This window comes from Miscanthus floridulus, chromosome 9 (genome assembly GCF_019320115.1).
Source record: "Miscanthus floridulus cultivar M001 chromosome 9, ASM1932011v1, whole genome shotgun sequence".
Lineage (NCBI taxonomy): Eukaryota > Viridiplantae > Streptophyta > Magnoliopsida > Poales > Poaceae > Miscanthus > Miscanthus floridulus.
The window spans coordinates 15,478,396-15,491,534 of NC_089588.1; the positions used below are offsets into that span (position 1 = coordinate 15,478,396).

The following is a 13,139-nucleotide window of genomic DNA, read 5'->3' on the forward strand; positions in this document are numbered from 1 at the left end:
GTCTTCAACTTTGTCCCCCAGGTTCCGCGCGAGAGGAGCCACCGCTGTCTCTATATCTTCTAGCTCGGAGGCTTAGTAGCCAGGCGCGAAGCCTAGGCTCATTGTCTCCAAGTCAATAATGTCCATGTAGTGAGAGCGGGCGATGGCGAAGGCTTGGGTGATCCTGGAGCGAAGAGCTTCCCTCTCGAGCTAGCACACCCATGCCATGATATCTACGGCATGGGCCACAAGCGAGCTGGTCCTCTCTGGCCGCACCACCTCTATGTCATCGCAGACCACTCCGAGGGCAGCACTCAGGAGATCGTGCTTGTCGCTCTCCGCTTGAAGGATCCTCCACACCTCAGAAAGCTCCATGGACAGCTCAGCGGAGACGCTCTCGGCCTCTAGCTTCCATGCTATTGCGGTTCAGAGCTCGGCCTAGAGGGAGCCGATCCTCTGCTGCCCCTCGTCGTGTTCTTGGATGGCCTGGTTGAGCTCCCCGTAGGTCACGCTGTGCTTCAAGTAGAGCCTCTCCATGGTCTGGCCCAGCTCATCTCGCTCCTTGCACAGCCAAGCAACCACCTTGGCATCTAGGTTCGTCCTCTACTACAGGGCCACAAACCCCTCCTCAGCTCCTAGCTTGAGCCCCTGCTCTTTCTCTGCCTCGGCCAGGAGGTCGAGGATCCGTTGGTGGGGCATGGTGTCCCTCTAGAGCAGCTCGTCCTACTCCTTCTAGACTTTGGTAGCCTCCTCCTCATCCTGTCATGCCCTCGCCAACAGTTCCTCAAACGCCTTCTCGGCCTCCTCCATGTCCCGACAGGCCTCGGCCTCCTACAGTCGAAGATTGGCTGCCTCCTCGGCAAGGGGGGTCAACTTGGCCACCCTCTATCGAAGTTGGGTGGTCACATCCCTGTGTAGCCGTGCCTCTTCAACGAGGCGGTCCCAGTCCTCCTTATGTTCATGAAGGAACTAGGATTTCTCCTGGCTGTGAGCGATAAGAGACTAAAAAAATATGGTGGTCAGAACACAAAAATAGATGAAGAAAGAAGAGGGCAAGAGGCAAGTGAGTACCTAGCCAGTGGGAATGACGACATCACACAAGGCGCCCCTGGCATGGTTCAGAGCTTCCAGCGTGGCCTCAATCCCCTCGTTGAGACTCTCTCACTCCATGCCCTCAGCAGCAACATCGAGGGTGAAGAGTGCCGACGATGGGTCCTACGGACTTGCCCATCGGAGCAGGGGCTCATCCTGCGCAGGCGAGTGGCTGCCCCCTGATGTTAGGGCTAGGGATGGTTCCCCGCCGGTCCCCTCGGCCACCACCACAATGACTGGGGACCCTTCGGCCGTGTCCCCCTCTGTTTGACCCACGTCAGGCGCCCTCACTTGGGCTGCTGGTGATGTGGGGCACGCTGCTGGCTCAGATGCCGCCACAGTTGTATCCGGTTGTGTCCTGCCCATCACAGCCGCTGCCACTTCCACCTATGTCAGTAGGGCCTTGACCGGTGGTGTCATGTCCACCGTGGCCAGCACCACATGCGTGAGCGGTAGCTCCGTCCGCTCCGACATCGGCAGCAGAATCACCTCCATCACCGGTTGCTTAGCGACCTCCGAGAGTGCTCCTTCAGCCCCAATGTCCGCTTGACCCACTAAGGGTACGGGCACCACCATGGGTGGCGCCTGACCGGCCAACGAGGCTATGATACCGACTCCACTCCTGCCTGAAACAGGAGCGACGTCGGGCGACGTCCGCTATCTCGTCTGAATGGCGATGCTCTTCTTGGGCACCAATGCCAAAAAGTTGCCCCCATCTCAAAACGCTGCAAGAAATAAGAGGCATAAGTCACGCTGAAAACAAAGAAAAACAGAGAAAATAGAGGAATCAATGACTTACATCGGCACTGTCGGGTGGAGGATATGTTTGGGGGACAAACCCTTGGGTCCTTGCTTTACCTCATCAGTGTGGGGTCGTTTTGAGCCTGCCCTCTGCTCCTTAGCAGAAGGGCTCACCTCCCTTGCCTCTGGGGGCGCGGTGGCGGAGCCACCCCCCTCCGTCGGCACCTTGAGCATGGCGGTAGGTCCGCCCACCCCTATTGGCTCTTGAGGCACGGTGGCGAGGCCACTCCCCTCCACTGGCACCTCGAGCACGGCAGCAGATTTGTGCGCCCCTGATGGTTCTGAGGGCGGGCTGATGGTCCGGCCCGTCTCCTCTGGCCTCATGGATGTGTCTTCCCCTACATGAAATGGGAAGGTTCCCTACACGGACGAGTGGATACCTGTCAATGTATCCTCGCTCTCTAGGTCATCCCACTCAGTGTCAGCAGGTACCTCGTCGTCTTCCTCATCGTCATCATCATCATTGTTCATGTCCTCCCCTTGCTCCTGTGCCTGTAGCTTCTATTGTTTCTTTCTCCTCTCATCCTCCTTCACCTTCCTCTAGCACTTGGCCTCAGCGTGGTTGGTCGCCGTCACGGACGGGTCCTTCGGTAGTGAAGCTGGGTGGTCCATAATGACGAGTTTCTTTGGCTGGTCCCCCTATCTTGATATCAGCATCAAGGGGTTGGGAGTACAATTAAAAAGGGGGCACAAGGAAAGAAAACTTACAAAGATAATGTACCCCAGTTCTAGCCGCATTAGGGGGTGCCCTAGCACCGGATACACAAACTCGAGGACAGCACCGACGTTGTCCCATGAAGGCTCCATTGCCTCCTTGATGAGTTGCGCCACTTTGGAGGGGGAGAGCGCTCCCTCGGCGAGCGCCATCCCATCAAGTGATGCCCTAGGCGCCATCATGTGTAGGGGAAGCACGTGTCTCATCAGTGGCACCACCCTCCACATGTGGTAGGCGCCAATGATCCCCGACCCCTTCACGCCCCTCTCCTTTAGGATTTGGATGGCAGTGAGATGGTCCTAGATTCTCTTCTTGTCTTTCCCCAGGACTCCCCACTTCCTCCACAAGAATGGGACCTCTTCGATGAGGCACCCGGTGAACTCTAGCAAGAGGGTGGTTGCGTTGTTCTTGACATAGAACCAATGTGAATGCCACCCCTTATTGGAGGTCGACAGACGCATCGGTGGGTAGTTGCTGACCCGGTTGTTGTGGAGTTGAATGCCAGCGCATCCCATCGGAACGTTCAGCTCCTGCTTCTTCTCCCACTTCTTTAGGAGGGTGACAGTGAAGAAGTACCGCCATAGGTCAAAGTAGGGACTAATCCCCAGGAATCCCTCATACAGGGCGACGAACGCCGTAATGTGCTGGATTCCATTAGGATTAAGGTGTTGCAGCTCTACCTTGTAGTAGTGCTACAATCCCTAAAGAAACTTGTGGGCGAGGGTGGTGAATCCTCGCTCGTGGAAGTGAGCGAAGGACACGACGTAGCCGTCGGGTGGTGACGGCACGTCCTCATCGCCAGGCAGCTACCACTCCTCGACGACAGTCTGCGCGCAAAGAAGACCATGGCAAATGAGGCCCTCCAGGCACTGGAGGGTGATATCAGAGCGACACCATGGCTCCATTGGAGGATTAGGGTGGGTGGATGCGAATTCAACGACGGCTGAGACGCGGATGCGGGGAGCTTAAGCAATTAGCGGTAGAGGTTGTAGATGCACAGGCAAGGAGGCAAAGTACGAAACCCTGGGGGCGAACCCTTTGGTTTTATAAGGGCGATGGATGTGCGGAAAACAACTGTCTGCCTAGATCTCCGCATCTGCCATGATCCACCACCATGTTACGTCATGGGATATGCGCCTGTAATCCCTATCCTTTCCCTCCAAAGATGCACCAGACATTTTGCCTCCCCAGGCGGACCAGGACTCTTTACCAAGAAAAGGGATACGGGTCAAAAAGTGTTTCTCCAGCCCACCTAGGCCCAAGAGTTTGAGGGCTAGCCCATCAACGGTTTCGACGGCCATCCCAAGGCACCCTTACGACAAAGGATGGGTTCGCGAGTGGTTAAAACTTAGGCTCATGAGCTTTGCTAGAGTCTCAGCCCGTGATCAAGTCTCAGCCAGGCTGACCCTAGCCAGAACCCCGTGAACAGCTAACAAACCATCAAGTCTCACAGCCACACCCGTGAAGGGTCCGACCTCGGCAAAACAGAACTCACCATCTTCAGGGCATGCCGTGGGCAACAATAGAGGGACAGGGCTCTCAGAATCCTCTCTTTCAAAAAAAACATCTGAAGGAGTATTCTACTCCTCTATAGGCTTGGGGGCTACACAACCGGTTGCGCTCGTGTGCACCCGCTGGTAGGTCAAAAAATCCCCCAGACGATTCTACTTGAATAGCTTAGGGGCTCGGGGGCTACTGTCGGGGACCAATACTAGGGTACCCAAAAAGGAGAAACTAATAACCATCAATGTTGATACATCCAAACAAGACAAGAACATGACTACACCTCTTGCTCGACATCCGAGGATTAACTCTGTCTCGTCCGACCCCCGAGGGTTGGCTCCACCTCGTTTGACCCCTAAGGGTTGGCTCCACCTCGCTCGATGTCTGAAGGTTGGCTCCGCCTTGCCCGATGTCTGAGGGCTAGCTCTGCCTCGTCCGACCCTTGAGGGTTGGCTCCACCTCATTCGACCCCCGAGGGTTGGCTCTGCCTCACCCGACGTCTAAGGGCTGGCTCCATCTCGCCTGACATCTAAGAGCCAACTCTGCCTCGTCCGACCCCCGAGGGCTGGCTCCACCTCACCCAATGTCTAGGGGCTGGCTCTGCCTTGCCCAAAGTCTAAGGGCTAGCTCTGCCTCGCCCGAAGTCTGAGGGCTAACTCACCCTGTGCATAACTCCTTTACGATAATGCGCTAAATAGATAAGGTGAGGCACTCAAGAACACCACAATACCGAGGACCATACCCTATGCGCCTGCAGGAAAGTACCACCAGGATATGACAAGACGAGCGCTTTAAGCCCTTCTAGGTATGTCAGAGCCCGAACAGTGTTGTAGGCACCGACATTTGTCTTATAGTGTTATGGGCGCCATCATTTGCCCTCGGGCGTGGATCCTGACGGAAGCTCATGACAAACCTGGCGTAGCCATGGATCCAGGGATGATGACCATCTTGTTCTTCTGGGGAGCAGTACGCACACCCCCTACCTGGCACGCCACTGTCGATGAAATATGGTCGGCAATCTACCTAGGGGTATGCCCAAGGTAGTAGATTATCGGCAGACAGATGCGCAAGCTATAAACAAGATGCTGACGCAAGACAGACACGAGGTTTTATCCAGGTTCGGCCGCCGTGAAGGCGTAATACCTACGTCCTGCGTTTGATTGTATTGTTGTATGTCAATGAGAGATGTTTTTGAGAGGGGTCCCCTACCTGCCTTATATAGTCTGGGGGGCAGGGTTACAGATCTAGAAACTAATCCTAACCGGTTACAATTGCCATATGTGGCCGGATAAGGATTCCTATTCTAACCGACCAAGATCTTGCTTGATCTCCAAGTCTGTCTTGATTTCTTGCGTGGGACTTCGAGCAGATCGGCCGGGCCGCACATCGTCTTCTAATGGACCGGACCCCTGGTCTGGGCCGGCCCAAGCCTAGCCATAAGGGTATAGGGGTTAATACCCCCACACCGACTGTTACCGTTTAGCATTTAGGATAACACTGTTGCATGATGTTTTGGTTTTGTTGTTTCTTATATGCATGTATTGCATTGCTACATATCATCTAGGTACGTTAGATGAATGAGGCAAAGAAATGAAGGACGTGGTATTGGAGCCAACCAAAAGATGGTGTAATGGTGACCAAGTCCAGCAGTTAAAGATGATGATTGATCATGTCCTGAAGATGAAGCTAACTAATTGACATTGTGCTTCAAACCTAGGCAAGCTCTGGAGCATTCTAAGTCTCCTACCTTTCTTTTAAAAATACACTTGAGTATATCTTTTGTATTGTGCATTAGGTTATAAGAGTTGTTATGAAACCCGTTGCTGCATAATTTACCTTGTTCACAATAACTATACCTGCAACCTTACTAGTATGTGTAGGTCGCTCTATGCTTAGCTATGCTTAGACCGGTAAAAGTTAGGTGATTGTTGTAACCTACGAGATTTAGGTGGTTACTCTGACATGGTTGGCTATATTTGCTATCATGGAAAAGAACCATGCGATAATGAATAATTGGAGACCGGGCGGGATCCAGTGTTACTGTGGTTATTGTTGGTGCCAGTTAGGCATGTGTTCTTTGATCCCATCTGTGTCACTTAAGGTTCGTACCATTGCCTAGCCCTTGGATTGAGATTGAACGTGCCTTCACATAACAGCTAGATAACTCGTTCCTACCATGAAACCGATTAGCTCGTTCGAGATGAGTTATTGGACCATTAGCATTGCTGGGAGGAGAGTATTGAAGGAAGGGGACTGGTCCAAGACCATGTTTGCTACGGGCTACGGGCTATGGGTAATTTATGTGAGGATGCAGGATCATGAGTTTTGCGAAATGGTCCAGACTCACCGCCGAATGGAGTGAACGGTGACTCACGCGAGCGTTGTTAGCTCGTGGGGGCGTGTGATACGGGCTTTTCCCAGCTGGATGAAATCGATTCGAATCACCATCTCTCCCGGATAGTGAGAAACCCAAATCTAACACCGGCATCGTAGTAACTGATGAAACATGATGGTTATGTTGATCATGATAATTGAATATGGTTACTACTATAATGCTTATTAATCAAATGATTGTTATAGGATAGATGCAAACTTAGCTTTAATTAGCTTCACTAAACTTGATGCTAAAATATTAAAAGTAAGGACTTATGTTAGTAAGCGCTTTTGCAAAAGATTATGCTATGCAACTAGCTCCACCAAATAAACCTTGCATATCCTTGGAGTTATTTTATTTTTCTCCTGTCGGGTAAATCTTGCTGAGTACAATTGAGTACTCAGAGTTTTATCACACCCTATTGTAGGTGAAGTTCTCAGCCTGCTAAAGGTGATGATTAAGTGCCAGTGAGCTCGGCTGATCTGTATATGGTTCTCATCTATGCTTTTGTTGGAGGGTGTCAACTGAGCTAGCAATATGTTTCGAACTTATGGTTTAGTAATCCTTTCAAACTTATGTTGTTTTAACTTATCAGATTTGAAACTTGGCTTTGTATTGTTTAATTATGAACCCAAATTGTAATATCATTTCTGTTGTGAACTTTGAGTATGTGATATGTATTTGCTTAATCAAGTACGATCTTGGTTGTGATGTGGCTTATCGAGGTCCTTCATGACACTCGACGGACTACCGGGTTTATATAAGTGATAGTATGTGTGTGCCAACATTCTTAACGGGGGCAGTTATACTTGATCTTGTATAAATTGGGTGGTTCTGTCACAGCCGTGGCAGCCCATCAGTTCGTGATCGTTGGCCAATTTTTTTACGGTACGTGGATATAGCTTCATGGGTTTGTTTGAGGCCATGAAGCGTGCCTGGCATTTAAACTACGTTCCTGATGTCAAGAGGCTGAAGGACAATTGATTCCTTATTGAGTTGAGATCGGAGGGGAAAAAGAGCTATGTGTTGTAGGGGGGGCCGTGGATCTATCGTGGCGACCCTCTTCTCATTACTGCTTATGATGGTAAGCTCCGCCCATCGGATGTCGTGCTTAATTTGATGAGTAATATTGGTAAAGTCGTGGTAGTAGGCAGAGATTCTAAAGGGTGATTTTGGGATGATCATATGCGGATTAGGGTTATCATGCCAGTGGATAAACCCTTGACAAGGTGGTTGAAGGTGAAAGATGAGAAAGCTAGTGACTAACAGAACACCTAAGAACAGAAGGAAGCAACCTCATGAAGTTATGGGCAAGTTTGGTCCTAAAATGTCCAAGCATGGTACTGTCATTACTTGCTCTTATTGTGGAACAGAAGGGCATAACAGAGGTGGTTGCAAGCTGAGGAAGGCTAGGATCAGGCCTGAACTACAACCTCAAAACAAACAAAATGTGAATCATGGCCAAGAAGGAGGATCAGCTGAAGGTTTTGAAGAACCAGTTACTAGCCAAGTAAGTGAAACTCATTTAGCATGTCAATTGGATTAATAGTTCATACACTCTGAAGCATGGCATTGTAGGCTTCCATGTAAGTACACATAAACTTCGTCCACTCTATCAAATTGAACTTGTAAACACCTAACTTGATTCCATGCAGTCCTCACAAACAAGCAAAAGACAACTTCACAAGGAACCATTGCCAGATTCCACATTCATCAGGAGGAACCAGCCTACTACGAGGCCAGTGCCCCCTACCACTGCAAGCAAGACTGGAAGAGGAAGATTGAAGCGCAATGCGCCGAGTGGCCCATGTAATCAGCAAGGCAAGACCAAGAAGAATACAACTACCAAGACAAGAAGGCTTGAAGACCTGTGAATGTGGTCTGTGATGCTTTTGTATAGGTCAATAGGCTCACTGTGCCAGTTTCTGTGAACCTGTAAAGCAGCAGCAAAAACATCTTAGTTGATGCTTTAGGCTTATTTTGCTTCCTTTTGGTTCTTCCAGCCAGACAGGAAAGATAGATACATCTTTTGGTTCTTCCATATAAGCACAGAAAGATAGTACTTAGTGCCTTACATCTAGAACAATGACATGTGTGTCTCAATGTCCTTGGTAAATGGTTGATGGACACAAAATCTGTGACAATACATCATCCTGTGATGGTTCCATCTTGAGGAATTGACATTGCAAGATCTGTGAATATCATCTTGTTGTTATTCATTGATGGTTTCATACATGGCTTGATAACATTACTGAACATATGCATTAATAACATAATGTTGCTCAAAACCAACATGATTGCTGAATCCAACATTACTGAATACACAAAACCAACATGAATCCTTGTGATAGCCTTCAACAACACAAAAGCAACAGTACTGATTACATATTTACCTACTTCACCAACACGACTAACAGAACAAGAATGAGCACAAACACTAGAGCAATACAGATTACAAATATAGCCTTCAGCACCATGACTACTTCTTTCACCATTTCAGTAGATACAGCTTCCCTCTTCACCCAACCATTGTTGCGTACTCCTCCATCAGTGTTCATCTTCAAATCAGGGGATTCCACCAGGGTTGTGCCTGCATTGCTGGGACTTGCTTGAGCACCAGCAATGTTCTTGCCGAACACCACCTCCAAGTGCTCCTTCTCCCACTTCCAGAAAGGGCAACCGGTTCCATCTCGCTACAAAAATCCCTAATATCAGCTTCGAATCTAGCAAGAACAAGAACTTCATCTTAATTGAACCACTAACCTTGTAGAACGGGCAGCAGTAGAACGCCTGCCCAAAGCTCCATTCCTGCTTCGATACCCGGCGCACTACCCTTGCCCGCTCGCACTCCCTGCACTGGATCAGCGGTATATCGGCTGGATCTGCTGTAGACGCCCTTGATTCGCTAGCCATGGTGCCTCCGTCGCAAGCCGCCGCGCCCCCGCCGCCGCCTCACCCCCAGCACGATGAACTTGAAGAAGACAGGATTGTGGAGATGGGCAGATGCGGAGGGGCCTAGATGCATATTGTCACCTGCGTTCGGTATTGAAACGTACGGCGCACGTGCTGCCACGTCACCTGGAGGCCGCGCCGGATGGGAAATGGGCTTGCGGTGAACAAATTGACAAGTTCAGGGGCCCATTTTTCACGTTTACAAGTTCGTGGACCGGACTGGCACAGGCCGACGAGTTAAATGGCCGCCAGTGTATTTCACTCCCGATTAGTTTGTGCAACGTCATTTACAAGGTGATTTTGAAGTGTTTGGTGAATCGGCTAAGACCCATTCTGGACAGTATCATCGCAGTGGAACAGAGCGCTTTTGTTCCAGGTAGGCTAATTACAGATAATGCTCTAATTGCTTTTGAATGCATTCATGCTATACAGAGGGACATTGGCAAGAACTTTTGTGCGTACAAGCTGTACTTATCAAAGCCGTACGATCGGGTGGATTGGGGATTCTTAAAAAGGTTGTTGGAGAAGCTGGGCTTTCAGAGTCAGTGGGTACAGTGGATCATGTCATGTGTGTCGACTGTGCGCTACTCAGTACGCTTCAATGGGGTGCCTTCGCACTCCTTCTCCCCACCACGTGGTCTACGGCAAGGTGATCCGCTTTCACCATATTTGTTCTTGCTAGTTGCTGATGGTTTCTCTACTCTTCTGAAGCACAAGGAAAGTCTAGGCTGTCTGGAAGGGGTGAAAGTCTGCCGGATAGCTCCCAGTGTATCGCATCTTCTTTTTGCCGATGATAGCCTTTTATTTTTCAGAGCTAATGTGAAGCAGGCACAGGTTGTTAGATCGGTGATCACCACCTTTGAGAGGTGCTCGGGGCAGCTGCTTAGCCCAAGTAAATATTCCTTGCTGGTTAATGAAAATTTGGATCAGGCTATATCGACTCAAGTTAGGACTGTTTTGGGAGTTGAAAGGGTGGATTTTGAGGCTAAATATTTGGGCCTTCCGACTCCAAATGGCTGTGTGCGCCGTGGGTTGTTCCAACCACTTGAGGAACGTTTTCACAAGAGAATGACAGCATGGAAGGAAAAACATCTTTCAGCGGCCGGAAAGGAGGTGTTGATTAAATCGGTTGCTCAGGCCCTTCCTATTTACATCATGAGTATTTTTAAACTCCCGCTGACCTTGTGTGACGAGCTTATGAAGCAGGTTCGGGCGTTTTGGTGGGGTGCCAAAAATGGCCGGCGGAAAATGCAGTGGATTCCATGGGAGAAGTTGGTGTTGCCGAAGGCGTTTGGAGGCATGGGGTTCAAGGACCTAAGGCTGATGAATCAGGCGATGCTAGCTCGACAGGCGTGGAGACTCCTAGCCTTCCCTGATAGTCTCTGTGCGAGGATTTTGAAAGCTAAATATTATCTGAACAACAAGTTAGTGGATCAGGCACCGGCGGGTGAGGCTTCACAGACTTGGCGGGCTGTTGAGTATGGACTGGAGTAGTTGAAACAGGGAGTCGTCCATCGGATAGGGGATCGCCGGTCTACTCAGATTTGGCGCGACAACTGGCTACCTAGGGGTCATGGCCTGAAACCGATTGGTCCAAGGCGTCTCTGTCGTCTCCGTTGGGTGCACCACCTCATTGATGATACAGGTTCGTGGGATGAGACGGCGGTACGCAGGTACTTCTACCCTTGTGATACGTCGGAGATTTTCAAAATTAATTTGCCTGTACATGGAACAGCTGATTTTGTGGCTTGGCACTATGAGAAAACCGACATCTTTTCGGTTCGAAGCGCATACAAGCTGGCTGTCCGGAATTTCTATGAAGTTGGAGACATTGGGACTAGTTCAAATCCAGAGCAAGGCCGAGCAGCATGGAAGAAGTTGTGGCAGGTTAAAGTGCCTTCAAAGGTCAGTGTCATTACTATGAAAATTGCTAACAATGGTTTACCAACGAGAGTGAATAAGAAATACCTACCATGCTCTGTTGGTTTGTCCCCATGCTCTGGCTCTTAGGCGAGCCATGAGAGTTCACTGGTGCTTACCGTCGGAGCGGAAGCTAGCCAAGGCTGAACCGGACTGGTTGTTGATGCTCGTGTATAACAATTCATTGGAGGTTTTGGCTAATTTATTCATGCCATTCTGGCATACTTGGAACATCCGTAATAAGGTTATTCATGAAGGCACCCCTCCTTTTATTGCTAGCTCGGTTACCTTCCTCACCCGTTACATGGATTCGCTGCTCATTATCCGGCAACAGGGAAGGCATGAGGACCTGAAAGGAAAGCGCAGTGTGACGCCCTCAGTGGGTAACATTCAGAAGCAGGAAGGGGTAAAGAAAAGGATACAGTGGAGGCTACCGCTGCAGGGTACCTTCAAGATCAATGTTGATGCTGCTTTTAATCCATTATCGGGAGATGCTGCTGTGGGAGTGGTGATTAGAGATTGGGAAGGGATTCTCAAACTGACGGCTTGGCGTACTATATCTCATTGCAGGGACGCCGAAGAAGCTGAAGCTCGTGCGTGCTTGGAGGGGGCTAATATGGCACTCAGGTGGCCAGATATCCCGATGATTCTTGAGTCAGATTGCCAAACAGTGGTTTCCAAGCTCCATGCCACGGACCGTGATCGTTCCATCCTGTGGCAAATCATCGACGAGACGCGTGCTGTGGATGGCCAGTTATGCATGCTTGAGACAGTTAACATCAGAAGGGAGCAGAATAATTTGGCGCAAGAATTGGCGCAGTTTGCTATTAGGTTTAGGGATTGTCAGTGTTTTTTTGCTTGTTGTCCAGAGTGGATTGTTTCCCTCTCTTGTAAGGATATTACTTAATTTTTAATAAAGTTTTCTGTTCGCAAAAGAAATATATATAAATTATGACACAATTAGTTAGTTTGAAGGAAATTCCAAGGGAAATGAAGCATGGATTGTAGAAGATAACTGACCTTGTCTTAACACTAAATGAATTTGGCAATGAATTGGCTGAATTAAGTACACAATGCACTACTGGTAATGTGCTATGCCAATTGTCATGTACTGTTGTGGAATTAATATAAGTTCAACATACAAGTGTGCATGTGTTTGCGCCTAACCTAACATTATTTTTCAGATATTGCACTAAATTTGGATGGAGTAGAGACTGATGCCCGGAACAAAGTGAAGAAATGGTAGCTAACCATGAAATTCCATATTTTTATATGTACAATGAAAGGGGTGAAGAACTTGAAACAACTCCTCAAAATGCTGCACATGAACCTGGAGATGGAACCATTGTTCTAGCTATTTGGCTTGTGTCTTAAGCTTTGTAGACGTTATGTTTTATGCGCTTGTAGCCATTGTTTGTGAGCTTGTGCATGTTCTCTGTTTATTGCTTGCTTAGTTTCTTGTGACTTGTGAAGGTTGAGAACCTATGAAGTATGAATTTTGTTATGTGATGCACGATGTCAAATACTCACATTGTGATTTTGAAATGTACGTGTTGTGGACTTATGGTTAGGATAGGTAATTGTGTTATTTGTCAGCTTATTTATATCAACTATATATTTCACCGGTTCGTAGTATTTGTGATCGGTTCAATTCATCCAAAACTATTGAACCGTTGGTTCAATTGATTCTTAATGGTTAGACCAGTGAATTGATGGTCTCTCTGGTTAATTTGATATCCGACCCAGTCCTAGTTACTATGTATCTTGGCGTAATTTTAAAATTTTATATATGTAGTTTCATAT

The 13,139-nt window shown here is 48.9% G+C and overlaps 1 protein-coding gene across 1 annotated transcript; it reads left to right on the forward strand.

Annotated features, from left to right (window-relative positions):
- The first annotated feature begins 11,433 nt into the window (after positions 1 to 11,433).
- Positions 11,434 to 12,582, forward strand: LOC136479317 (uncharacterized). Its single transcript, XM_066477223.1, has 2 exons — positions 11,434 to 12,178; positions 12,521 to 12,582. Exons 1-2 carry the CDS (start codon positions 11,434 to 11,436, stop codon positions 12,580 to 12,582), a joined length of 807 nt encoding a protein of 268 aa, XP_066333320.1.
- Positions 12,583 to 13,139: the final 557 nt, after the last annotated feature.